Raw genomic sequence first — 14046 nt, 5'->3', positions numbered from 1 at the left:
ACAAACATCAATACAGCTTTCTTAAAATAAATATTAAAGAAGATATTTTCAGAAAAGTTGCATAGAGTCTTACCTCAATCTGCTGAAGCTTGTCTTGGAAAATTTTTTCTATATCCTCCTCCTGTAATAAAATACACTCAATTAAGTAAAAGATACAAACATTAATTAATTAAACCTCAAACAGAATACTTTTGTACCTTTATAGTCCGACTATCAGGAGCGGGATTCGCAAGAACAAAGACACGATCGATTAGAACAATCACAGGTTCTTTTCCCAAACTTTTCCAAGGAACCTATTACATTAAAGAGCGAGATAGAAATTCTAGTGAACATCCAATCGAAAGCACGAGGAAAAATTCCAGAGGAGGTGAGAAGGAATAAAAACAAAGAGCAACAAACAAGGTAAATAGAAGAGCAATAAAAATGAACATTGAAAACCCCAAAAAGTACATTGAAATTACAAAACCAAACATACAAGCTTGTAAGCATGTGCATATGTATCCATTCTTATTGACCTATAACAATATATAATGGCAATAACACCTTTTGTCTATTACTACATGTAATGACAATTACACCTTTTGGTCTGGCTTTTTTGGTTCACAATTTTACCGTTTAATAACCACCTATGGTTTTAAGCCATTCCTAAATAAATGGGATATGTAACTGAAACAACTTTTTATCTCGATTTTCTGCAAAACATCGAAGTGCATAAAATACATAAACAGCTTAAATTAAAATTACACAAAGAAACATAATAAAATATTTACACACGGTACTGCAATAAAAAAAAGTGGATAAATGCACATTTGCACGCCATTATAATTATAAAGCGCACATAGATGCATTATCAGCAGACAACCATAATAGTAAATGCTACCTTCAACGTAATGGTGCCAACAAAGCCAGCTTTGACAGTAACAGGGAGTTTTAGTGCATTTAGTGCCTCCGACTTTAGTTTCAAATCTTTGAGGACGACATCACCTGCAGAGTTGAGCCTTTAGATGGAATAACAATGAACAAGTGTTTCAATGGAGTACAACACCATTTCGGATGTGAAATTTTACAGGCATTATAAGCATGACAAAAAGCTTCAGCCAACATTGTATTTTGTGATTAATTCATTAAATAAAAAAGTTATCGCTAGTGTGACATTTAATCTGGTTCCATACAAAAGCACATAATATAAAGTGTAAAGGTGCATGTATATGAAATTACATCTAGCATGCTCCCGCATATGCTTAATCACCATAGTTGTTAAATAAATCACCTCAAAAAACAAAACAATTCATTTGCACATCAAAAATAAAATATTAAAAAAGAACATAAAGAAACCAATGACCATAAAGCTAAAAATATGCTTAGAAAAACCAGTCCATCCTACAAAATATCTATCTAAAGACTCTAGAGTCATGCTCTCCAACCAAATGTACCATCAGCAATCCAGGAAAAAGAGCATAACTTACTCTCCTTTCTACTTAGACACCTCTAAAGTGGATTGTACAATTAAGGAGAGAAAAGGAAATTTCCTTACAAAGAAGAATCGAATGTTGTCCATAACTGCTAATTTACCTCAGAATGCAATATTTTCAATACATGAAGTAAAAAAAATCGAGAATACAATGAGAAAAAAATAGCAGAAAACAAACCCTTCCAGACACTTATTCTTAACGCCTCCGCAGAGAGTCCGTGTACATATTCGCCCAAATATCTTCGAAGCAAATGCAGTACCTGTCAACAAGGCAAACATCACAAGCTTCACAACACAGAGAAGCACACTCTCCAAACTATCTTTACACTTTACATAATTGGAAAAAATAATCCAAAGGATGTGTTCGCAAATCATGCAAACCGAAGCAAAGGCAAGATCGTATAAACAAAACTGAAACAGAAAATTGAAATTGAAATTGAGGGGAAATATTAATGCGCGAAGAAAGAAAGAGGAATCTTACGTGAGCTTCGAACATGATGAATGATCGGAACAGTTAGAGTGCGATCAGAGGGGAAATAAGAAAGGATCCATAATGAAATGGGCGATTGGAAGAAAATTGAAGAGAGATAAAAACGATAATTAGGGTTTGATGTTGAAAACGGTGGTTCTGAGATGTGGAGGGTTAGAAATGGCGTAACAGAAACAGAGTAACAAGAGAGATAGAACAGAAATGAAATAAGAAGAAAGATTTGTTACTATTATTTATTATTTATTATTTATTATTTATTATATATATAGGTCCCGGTTATTAACTTCCAAGTTTGAGTATTGAGTGGGAACATGTACTGTAAGAACCTGGTACTGACACCGGCTTAGTCGTGGTCCCTTAACTTTCACTCATCTATACATTATAATAAAGCAAAGATGATAATTTGGCAAGTTTGCCACGTGTCAGCCAAATAGAGTCTTAGGAATATATGAAGTTTCTATTAATAGAAATAATACTTCATCGTGCAGATTTATGGCCAATTAAATAATTAAAAATAAAATACTATACACCACGACTACTTGATAGTTTTTTTGAAGGTAAGTGTTTTTTAAACACTACTTTATCAACTACCCCTTCAAATTAATTTAATTAAAAAATTTATGGCCAATTAAAAAATTAAAAATAAAATACAATACACCACGATTACTTAACAGTTTTCTGAATATAAGTGTTGTTTAAACACTACTTTATCAACTACCGCTTCAAATTAATTTAATTAAAAATTTTATTTTATTTTATGAATTCTTTAGCGTCTTCAGACTTTCTTTCTTAATTCGTACCGTTCTATCCTCAATAATCTCTCATTTTTGTGTCTCCTTTATAAATATCATTCATATTATCTCATCTATACACAATTTCCTCTTAATTTTTTCTATTTCAAAGATTCGTTATTTATTTTTGTGTTTATCGTTCTTCGATGTCTCAAAAAAAATCAGATTTTGTTGCTTCAATTTCTCCAAAAAAGGAGTCATGGAATTTGGTTGTTAGAGTTGTGCGATTATGGTTTCTGTCTGATCTCAATGTCAAACATAAATTTTATGCGATGGAAATGGTATTGATGGATGACAAGGTTTAATTCTTTCTTTTATAAATTCAAAGTTTTAAATTATACAGAAACTTACTTATTTGTTATGTTATTAATTTAACAAATTTGTGTTTCATATTGTGTCTTTCTTTTATAAAGTCAAAGTTTTAAATTATACACAAACTTTTTGTTATTTTATTAATTTAACAAATTTGTGTTTCATATTGTGTCTTTCTTTTATAAAGTCAAAGTTTTAAATTATACACAAACTTTTTGTTATTTTATTAATTTAACAAATTTGTGTTTCATATTGTGTCTTTCTTTTATAAAGTCAAAGTTTTAAATTATACACAAACTTTTTGTTATTTTATTAATTTAACAAATTTGTGTTTCATATTGTGTCTTTCTTTTATAAAGTCAAAGTTTTAAATTATACACAAACTTTTTGTTATTTTATTAATTTAACAAATTTGTGTTTCATATTGTGTCTTTCTTTTATAAAGTCAAAGTTTTAAATTATACACAAACTTTTTGTTATTTTATTAATTTAACAAATTTGTGTTTCATATTGTGTCTTTCTTTTATAAAGTCAAAGTTTTAAATTATACACAAACTTTTTGTTATTTTATTAATTTAACAAATTTGTGTTTCATATTGTGTCTTTCTTTTATAAAGTCAAAGTTTTAAATTATACACAAACTTTTTGTTATTTTATTAATTTAACAAATTTGTGTTTCATATTGTGTCTTTCTTTTATAAAGTCAAAGTTTTAAATTATACACAAACTTTTTGTTATTTTATTAATTTAACAAATTTGTGTTTCATATTGTGTCTTTCTTTTATAAAGTCAAAGTTTTAAATTATACACAAACTTTTTGTTATTTTATTAATTTAACAAATTTGTGTTTCATATTGTGTCTTTCTTTTATAAAGTCAAAGTTTTAAATTATACACAAACTTTTTGTTATTTTATTAATTTAACAAATTTGTGTTTCATATTGTGTCTTTCTTTTATAAAGTCAAAGTTTTAAATTATACACAAACTTTTTGTTATTTTATTAATTTAACAAATTTGTGTTTCATATTGTGTCTTTCTTTTATAAAGTCAAAGTTTTAAATTATACACAAACTTTTTGTTATTTTATTAATTTAACAAATTTGTGTTTCATATTGTGTCTTTCTTTTATAAAGTCAAAGTTTTAAATTATACACAAACTTTTTGTTATTTTATTAATTTAACAAATTTGTGTTTCATATTGTGTCTTTCTTTTATAAAGTCAAAGTTTTAAATTATACACAAACTTTTTGTTATTTTATTAATTTAACAAATTTGTGTTTCATATTGTGTCTTTCTTTTATAAAGTCAAAGTTTTAAATTATACACAAACTTTTTGTTATTTTATTAATTTAACAAATTTGTGTTTCATATTGTGTCTTTCTTTTATAAAGTCAAAGTTTTAAATTATACACAAACTTTTTGTTATTTTATTAATTTAACAAATTTGTGTTTCATATTGTGTCTTTCTTTTATAAAGTCAAAGTTTTAAATTATACACAAACTTTTTGTTATTTTATTAATTTAACAAATTTGTGTTTCATATTGTGTCTTTCTTTTATAAAGTCAAAGTTTTAAATTATACACAAACTTTTTGTTATTTTATTAATTTAACAAATTTGTGTTTCATATTGTGTCTTTCTTTTATAAAGTCAAAGTTTTAAATTATACACAAACTTTTTGTTATTTTATTAATTTAACAAATTTGTGTTTCATATTGTGTCTTTCTTTTATAAAGTCAAAGTTTTAAATTATACACAAACTTTTTGTTATTTTATTAATTTAACAAATTTGTGTTTCATATTGTGTCTTTCTTTTATAAAGTCAAAGTTTTAAATTATACACAAACTTTTTGTTATTTTATTAATTTAACAAATTTGTGTTTCATATTGTGTCTTTCTTTTATAAAGTCAAAGTTTTAAATTATACACAAACTTTTTGTTATTTTATTAATTTAACAAATTTGTGTTTCATATTGTGTCTTTCTTTTATAAAGTCAAAGTTTTAAATTATACACAAACTTTTTGTTATTTTATTAATTTAACAAATTTGTGTTTCATATTGTGTCTTTCTTTTATAAAGTCAAAGTTTTAAATTATACACAAACTTTTTGTTATTTTATTAATTTAACAAATTTGTGTTTCATATTGTGTCTTTCTTTTATAAAGTCAAAGTTTTAAATTATACACAAACTTTTTGTTATTTTATTAATTTAACAAATTTGTGTTTCATATTGTGTCTTTCTTTTATAAAGTCAAAGTTTTAAATTATACACAAACTTTTTGTTATTTTATTAATTTAACAAATTTGTGTTTCATATTGTGTCTTTCTTTTATAAAGTCAAAGTTTTAAATTATACACAAACTTTTTGTTATTTTATTAATTTAACAAATTTGTGTTTCATATTGTGTCTTTCTTTTATAAAGTCAAAGTTTTAAATTATACACAAACTTTTTGTTATTTTATTAATTTAACAAATTTGTGTTTCATATTGTGTCTTTCTTTTATAAAGTCAAAGTTTTAAATTATACACAAACTTTTTGTTATTTTATTAATTTAACAAATTTGTGTTTCATATTGTGTCTTTCTTTTATAAAGTCAAAGTTTTAAATTATACACAAACTTTTTGTTATTTTATTAATTTAACAAATTTGTGTTTCATATTGTGTCTTTCTTTTATAAAGTCAAAGTTTTAAATTATACACAAACTTTTTGTTATTTTATTAATTTAACAAATTTGTGTTTCATATTGTGTCTTTCTTTTATAAAGTCAAAGTTTTAAATTATACACAAACTTTTTGTTATTTTATTAATTTAACAAATTTGTGTTTCATATTGTGTCTTTCTTTTATAAAGTCAAAGTTTTAAATTATACACAAACTTTTTGTTATTTTATTAATTTAACAAATTTGTGTTTCATATTGTGTCTTTCTTTTATAAAGTCAAAGTTTTAAATTATACACAAACTTTTTGTTATTTTATTAATTTAACAAATTTGTGTTTCATATTGTGTCTTTCTTTTATAAAGTCAAAGTTTTAAATTATACACAAACTTTTTGTTATTTTATTAATTTAACAAATTTGTGTTTCATATTGTGTCTTTCTTTTATAAAGTCAAAGTTTTAAATTATACACAAACTTTTTGTTATTTTATTAATTTAACAAATTTGTGTTTCATATTGTGTCTTTCTTTTATAAAGTCAAAGTTTTAAATTATACACAAACTTTTTGTTATTTTATTAATTTAACAAATTTGTGTTTCATATTGTGTCTTTCTTTTATAAAGTCAAAGTTTTAAATTATACACAAACTTTTTGTTATTTTATTAATTTAACAAATTTGTGTTTCATATTGTGTCTTTCTTTTATAAAGTCAAAGTTTTAAATTATACACAAACTTTTTGTTATTTTATTAATTTAACAAATTTGTGTTTCATATTGTGTCTTTCTTTTATAAAGTCAAAGTTTTAAATTATACACAAACTTTTTGTTATTTTATTAATTTAACAAATTTGTGTTTCATATTGTGTCTTTCTTTTATAAAGTCAAAGTTTTAAATTATACACAAACTTTTTGTTATTTTATTAATTTAACAAATTTGTGTTTCATATTGTGTCTTTCTTTTATAAAGTCAAAGTTTTAAATTATACACAAACTTTTTGTTATTTTATTAATTTAACAAATTTGTGTTTCATATTGTGTCTTTCTTTTATAAAGTCAAAGTTTTAAATTATACACAAACTTTTTGTTATTTTATTAATTTAACAAATTTGTGTTTCATATTGTGTCTTTCTTTTATAAAGTCAAAGTTTTAAATTATACACAAACTTTTTGTTATTTTATTAATTTAACAAATTTGTGTTTCATATTGTGTCTTTCTTTTATAAAGTCAAAGTTTTAAATTATACACAAACTTTTTGTTATTTTATTAATTTAACAAATTTGTGTTTCATATTGTGTCTTTCTTTTATAAAGTCAAAGTTTTAAATTATACACAAACTTTTTGTTATTTTATTAATTTAACAAATTTGTGTTTCATATTGTGTCTTTCTTTTATAAAGTCAAAGTTTTAAATTATACACAAACTTTTTGTTATTTTATTAATTTAACAAATTTGTGTTTCATATTGTGTCTTTCTTTTATAAAGTCAAAGTTTTAAATTATACACAAACTTTTTGTTATTTTATTAATTTAACAAATTTGTGTTTCATATTGTGTCTTTCTTTTATAAAGTCAAAGTTTTAAATTATACACAAACTTTTTGTTATTTTATTAATTTAACAAATTTGTGTTTCATATTGTGTCTTTCTTTTATAAAGTCAAAGTTTTAAATTATACACAAACTTTTTGTTATTTTATTAATTTAACAAATTTGTGTTTCATATTGTGTCTTTCTTTTATAAAGTCAAAGTTTTAAATTATACACAAACTTTTTGTTATTTTATTAATTTAACAAATTTGTGTTTCATATTGTGTCTTTCTTTTATAAAGTCAAAGTTTTAAATTATACACAAACTTTTTGTTATTTTATTAATTTAACAAATTTGTGTTTCATATTGTGTCTTTCTTTTATAAAGTCAAAGTTTTAAATTATACACAAACTTTTTGTTATTTTATTAATTTAACAAATTTGTGTTTCATATTGTGTCTTTCTTTTATAAAGTCAAAGTTTTAAATTATACACAAACTTTTTGTTATTTTATTAATTTAACAAATTTGTGTTTCATATTGTGTCTTTCTTTTATAAAGTCAAAGTTTTAAATTATACACAAACTTTTTGTTATTTTATTAATTTAACAAATTTGTGTTTCATATTGTGTCTTTCTTTTATAAAGTCAAAGTTTTAAATTATACACAAACTTTTTGTTATTTTATTAATTTAACAAATTTGTGTTTCATATTGTGTCTTTCTTTTATAAAGTCAAAGTTTTAAATTATACACAAACTTTTTGTTATTTTATTAATTTAACAAATTTGTGTTTCATATTGTGTCTTTCTTTTATAAAGTCAAAGTTTTAAATTATACACAAACTTTTTGTTATTTTATTAATTTAACAAATTTGTGTTTCATATTGTGTCTTTCTTTTATAAAGTCAAAGTTTTAAATTATACACAAACTTTTTGTTATTTTATTAATTTAACAAATTTGTGTTTCATATTGTGTCTTTCTTTTATAAAGTCAAAGTTTTAAATTATACACAAACTTTTTGTTATTTTATTAATTTAACAAATTTGTGTTTCATATTGTGTCTTTCTTTTATAAAGTCAAAGTTTTAAATTATACACAAACTTTTTGTTATTTTATTAATTTAACAAATTTGTGTTTCATATTGTGTCTTTCTTTTATAAAGTCAAAGTTTTAAATTATACACAAACTTTTTGTTATTTTATTAATTTAACAAATTTGTGTTTCATATTGTGTCTTTCTTTTATAAAGTCAAAGTTTTAAATTATACACAAACTTTTTGTTATTTTATTAATTTAACAAATTTGTGTTTCATATTGTGTCTTTCTTTTATAAAGTCAAAGTTTTAAATTATACACAAACTTTTTGTTATTTTATTAATTTAACAAATTTGTGTTTCATATTGTGTCTTTCTTTTATAAAGTCAAAGTTTTAAATTATACACAAACTTTTTGTTATTTTATTAATTTAACAAATTTGTGTTTCATATTGTGTCTTTCTTTTATAAAGTCAAAGTTTTAAATTATACACAAACTTTTTGTTATTTTATTAATTTAACAAATTTGTGTTTCATATTGTGTCTTTCTTTTATAAAGTCAAAGTTTTAAATTATACACAAACTTTTTGTTATTTTATTAATTTAACAAATTTGTGTTTCATATTGTGTCTTTCTTTTATAAAGTCAAAGTTTTAAATTATACACAAACTTTTTGTTATTTTATTAATTTAACAAATTTGTGTTTCATATTGTGTCTTTCTTTTATAAAGTCAAAGTTTTAAATTATACACAAACTTTTTGTTATTTTATTAATTTAACAAATTTGTGTTTCATATTGTGTCTTTCTTTTATAAAGTCAAAGTTTTAAATTATACACAAACTTTTTGTTATTTTATTAATTTAACAAATTTGTGTTTCATATTGTGTCTTTCTTTTATAAAGTCAAAGTTTTAAATTATACACAAACTTTTTGTTATTTTATTAATTTAACAAATTTGTGTTTCATATTGTGTCTTTCTTTTATAAAGTCAAAGTTTTAAATTATACACAAACTTTTTGTTATTTTATTAATTTAACAAATTTGTGTTTCATATTGTGTCTTTCTTTTATAAAGTCAAAGTTTTAAATTATACACAAACTTTTTGTTATTTTATTAATTTAACAAATTTGTGTTTCATATTGTGTCTTTCTTTTATAAAGTCAAAGTTTTAAATTATACACAAACTTTTTGTTATTTTATTAATTTAACAAATTTGTGTTTCATATTGTGTCTTTCTTTTATAAAGTCAAAGTTTTAAATTATACACAAACTTTTTGTTATTTTATTAATTTAACAAATTTGTGTTTCATATTGTGTCTTTCTTTTATAAAGTCAAAGTTTTAAATTATACACAAACTTTTTGTTATTTTATTAATTTAACAAATTTGTGTTTCATATTGTGTCTTTCTTTTATAAAGTCAAAGTTTTAAATTATACACAAACTTTTTGTTATTTTATTAATTTAACAAATTTGTGTTTCATATTGTGTCTTTCTTTTATAAAGTCAAAGTTTTAAATTATACACAAACTTTTTGTTATTTTATTAATTTAACAAATTTGTGTTTCATATTGTGTCTTTCTTTTATAAAGTCAAAGTTTTAAATTATACACAAACTTTTTGTTATTTTATTAATTTAACAAATTTGTGTTTCATATTGTGTCTTTCTTTTATAAAGTCAAAGTTTTAAATTATACACAAACTTTTTGTTATTTTATTAATTTAACAAATTTGTGTTTCATATTGTGTCTTTCTTTTATAAAGTCAAAGTTTTAAATTATACACAAACTTTTTGTTATTTTATTAATTTAACAAATTTGTGTTTCATATTGTGTCTTTCTTTTATAAAGTCAAAGTTTTAAATTATACACAAACTTTTTGTTATTTTATTAATTTAACAAATTTGTGTTTCATATTGTGTCTTTCTTTTATAAAGTCAAAGTTTTAAATTATACACAAACTTTTTGTTATTTTATTAATTTAACAAATTTGTGTTTCATATTGTGTCTTTCTTTTATAAAGTCAAAGTTTTAAATTATACACAAACTTTTTGTTATTTTATTAATTTAACAAATTTGTGTTTCATATTGTGTCTTTCTTTTATAAAGTCAAAGTTTTAAATTATACACAAACTTTTTGTTATTTTATTAATTTAACAAATTTGTGTTTCATATTGTGTCTTTCTTTTATAAAGTCAAAGTTTTAAATTATACACAAACTTTTTGTTATTTTATTAATTTAACAAATTTGTGTTTCATATTGTGTCTTTCTTTTATAAAGTCAAAGTTTTAAATTATACACAAACTTTTTGTTATTTTATTAATTTAACAAATTTGTGTTTCATATTGTGTCTTTCTTTTATAAAGTCAAAGTTTTAAATTATACACAAACTTTTTGTTATTTTATTAATTTAACAAATTTGTGTTTCATATTGTGTCTTTCTTTTATAAAGTCAAAGTTTTAAATTATACACAAACTTTTTGTTATTTTATTAATTTAACAAATTTGTGTTTCATATTGTGTCTTTCTTTTATAAAGTCAAAGTTTTAAATTATACACAAACTTTTTGTTATTTTATTAATTTAACAAATTTGTGTTTCATATTGTGTCTTTCTTTTATAAAGTCAAAGTTTTAAATTATACACAAACTTTTTGTTATTTTATTAATTTAACAAATTTGTGTTTCATATTGTGTCTTTCTTTTATAAAGTCAAAGTTTTAAATTATACACAAACTTTTTGTTATTTTATTAATTTAACAAATTTGTGTTTCATATTGTGTCTTTCTTTTATAAAGTCAAAGTTTTAAATTATACACAAACTTTTTGTTATTTTATTAATTTAACAAATTTGTGTTTCATATTGTGTCTTTCTTTTATAAAGTCAAAGTTTTAAATTATACACAAACTTTTTGTTATTTTATTAATTTAACAAATTTGTGTTTCATATTGTGTCTTTCTTTTATAAAGTCAAAGTTTTAAATTATACACAAACTTTTTGTTATTTTATTAATTTAACAAATTTGTGTTTCATATTGTGTCTTTCTTTTATAAAGTCAAAGTTTTAAATTATACACAAACTTTTTGTTATTTTATTAATTTAACAAATTTGTGTTTCATATTGTGTCTTTCTTTTATAAAGTCAAAGTTTTAAATTATACACAAACTTTTTGTTATTTTATTAATTTAACAAATTTGTGTTTCATATTGTGTCTTTCTTTTATAAAGTCAAAGTTTTAAATTATACACAAACTTTTTGTTATTTTATTAATTTAACAAATTTGTGTTTCATATTGTGTCTTTCTTTTATAAAGTCAAAGTTTTAAATTATACACAAACTTTTTGTTATTTTATTAATTTAACAAATTTGTGTTTCATATTGTGTCTTTCTTTTATAAAGTCAAAGTTTTAAATTATACACAAACTTTTTGTTATTTTATTAATTTAACAAATTTGTGTTTCATATTGTGTCTTTCTTTTATAAAGTCAAAGTTTTAAATTATACACAAACTTTTTGTTATTTTATTAATTTAACAAATTTGTGTTTCATATTGTGTCTTTCTTTTATAAAGTCAAAGTTTTAAATTATACACAAACTTTTTGTTATTTTATTAATTTAACAAATTTGTGTTTCATATTGTGTCTTTCTTTTATAAAGTCAAAGTTTTAAATTATACACAAACTTTTTGTTATTTTATTAATTTAACAAATTTGTGTTTCATATTGTGTCTTTCTTTTATAAAGTCAAAGTTTTAAATTATACACAAACTTTTTGTTATTTTATTAATTTAACAAATTTGTGTTTCATATTGTGTCTTTCTTTTATAAAGTCAAAGTTTTAAATTATACACAAACTTTTTGTTATTTTATTAATTTAACAAATTTGTGTTTCATATTGTGTCTTTCTTTTATAAAGTCAAAGTTTTAAATTATACACAAACTTTTTGTTATTTTATTAATTTAACAAATTTGTGTTTCATATTGTGTCTTTCTTTTATAAAGTCAAAGTTTTAAATTATACACAAACTTTTTGTTATTTTATTAATTTAACAAATTTGTGTTTCATATTGTGTCTTTCTTTTATAAAGTCAAAGTTTTAAATTATACACAAACTTTTTGTTATTTTATTAATTTAACAAATGATGTATATACCAAGGATGAATTTGGTTCCATCTGATCCAGCTTTCCCATTTAAATTCCAGAGAAGACAATTTCCATTGTCGTTGTGTTTTGCAATGACCATAAATAAGAGTCAGGGTCAATCTCTTTCTCAAGTTGGTTTGTATTTAAAGCGACCTGTATTTACTCATGGTCAATTCTATGTGGCTATTTCACGAGTAAAGTCTAGGGAAGGATTGAAGATTGTTATTTTAGATGAAGAAGGAAAACTATGTACCGACACCAAAAATGTTGTGTACAAAGAAATTTTCAATAATTTGTAAACATGTATACGACATTCTTTTTACGGTTATATTTGTTTATTGTAAGTTATTTTTTGTATGGAATTGAATTGATGATAAAATTCATATTATGTCTTTAATGTCAATGTCAATAAAATTATGTCTTGAATGTCAATGTTAATTCAAATTTTTATATTATATAACTTTATTATAACAATATATTTATCAATATAGTAATTTGTATCCGTGCGACGCACGGGTTACTCACTAGTTTTTGTTATTTTCCTTTTTTTATTATCACCTTTTAAATTACATATTTTTTATTATTAATAGGTAGATTGAACTCCATTTTTGGACAGAATATGAACACTATGTTAATTGGTCTTTTATTTATGTAAAAAGTTCAAAACAGTACGTGCGGACAATTTTAAATTCAAATATTAGTAATACTACTATTTTAAAGTCTTTTATTTAAGTTAAAAGTTTAATCAATAATTTAAACAAAATATATATTAAGTTCTTTTGGTACAAAATATTTTTTTTTGACAATTTTTTGGTACAAAGTATATTGAATATATTTTATAAATCATTTTACGATTGCTATCTAAAAAACCCTATTTTACGGTTTACAAATGATAAAGTGTATAAACACAAATACTTTGACAAAAAGCAAATATTTTTCACCTCTCAAAACAAAAAAAACAAAAATAGATAAATATTCTAGTATCACGTCTCAAAAAAATAATAGTGTAATAATAAATAATACTATATGTAGTTACAAAATTTTATGTGGTTACTTAAAAAATATTAGTTATTTGTTTGGATAGAATTTAATAATTTTATATATATATATATATATGGATGATTATGAGAATGTACAAAAGAAACAATTTACAATTAATTATAATTCATTAATTACTTAAATTCAATCATTTGACTAAAATTGAACTAATTTGGATGAAAACTGTGTTTGAAGGAGATGGAAAAATGAGGAATTTGAAGGGAAGAAAAAAAATAGAGAATGGAGAGAATTTTTTTATATTTTTTAAGAAATTGATTTTGTAGATGATGATAAAAGAATAATTATGATTAATATATTTTTAATTTATAAATTATTATAACAAGATGAAAATGATACGAACAATTTATATAAATTCTCTAAAATCTTTCATCAATACAATTTTTAAATTTTTCTAAAATAATAAATTTTATATTTTAAATAAAAACAAACCTCTCATATTCGTATTCAAAAAACTCTTAATTTTTCTATTTTTCCTTCCTTTTTTTCAAATCTTTCCCTTCTTGGGGGGCAACCCTTAATTTTTTATGGGAATAAAATTGAATTATTCAATATTTACTAAGCAAAA

At 21.3% G+C, this 14046-nt stretch overlaps 1 protein-coding gene across 1 annotated transcript in view; it reads right to left on the bottom strand.

Moving 5' to 3' along the window:
* LOC101488675 (uncharacterized) overlaps nt 1-2183 on the bottom strand; it is a 71000-nt gene extending 68817 nt beyond the window's left edge. Inside the window, exons 1-5 of the mRNA XM_073363846.1 lie at nt 1953-2183; nt 1650-1731; nt 881-984; nt 198-293; nt 74-121 (exon numbers count right to left, since the gene is read on the bottom strand). Of these exons, the coding sequence (XP_073219947.1) occupies nt 74-121; nt 198-293; nt 881-984; nt 1650-1731; nt 1953-1967 (345 nt within the window). The 5' untranslated portion in view covers nt 1968-2183. The remainder of the gene's footprint in view (nt 1-73; nt 122-197; nt 294-880; nt 985-1649; nt 1732-1952) is intronic.
* Nucleotides 2184-14046: the final 11863 nt, after the last annotated feature.

The sequence above is a fragment of the Cicer arietinum genome, chromosome 7, assembly GCF_000331145.2.
Source record: "Cicer arietinum cultivar CDC Frontier isolate Library 1 chromosome 7, Cicar.CDCFrontier_v2.0, whole genome shotgun sequence".
Lineage (NCBI taxonomy): Eukaryota > Viridiplantae > Streptophyta > Magnoliopsida > Fabales > Fabaceae > Cicer > Cicer arietinum.
The sequence above is the reverse complement of the archived record's forward strand: the minus strand, read 5'-3'. Positions and strand labels throughout refer to the sequence as shown.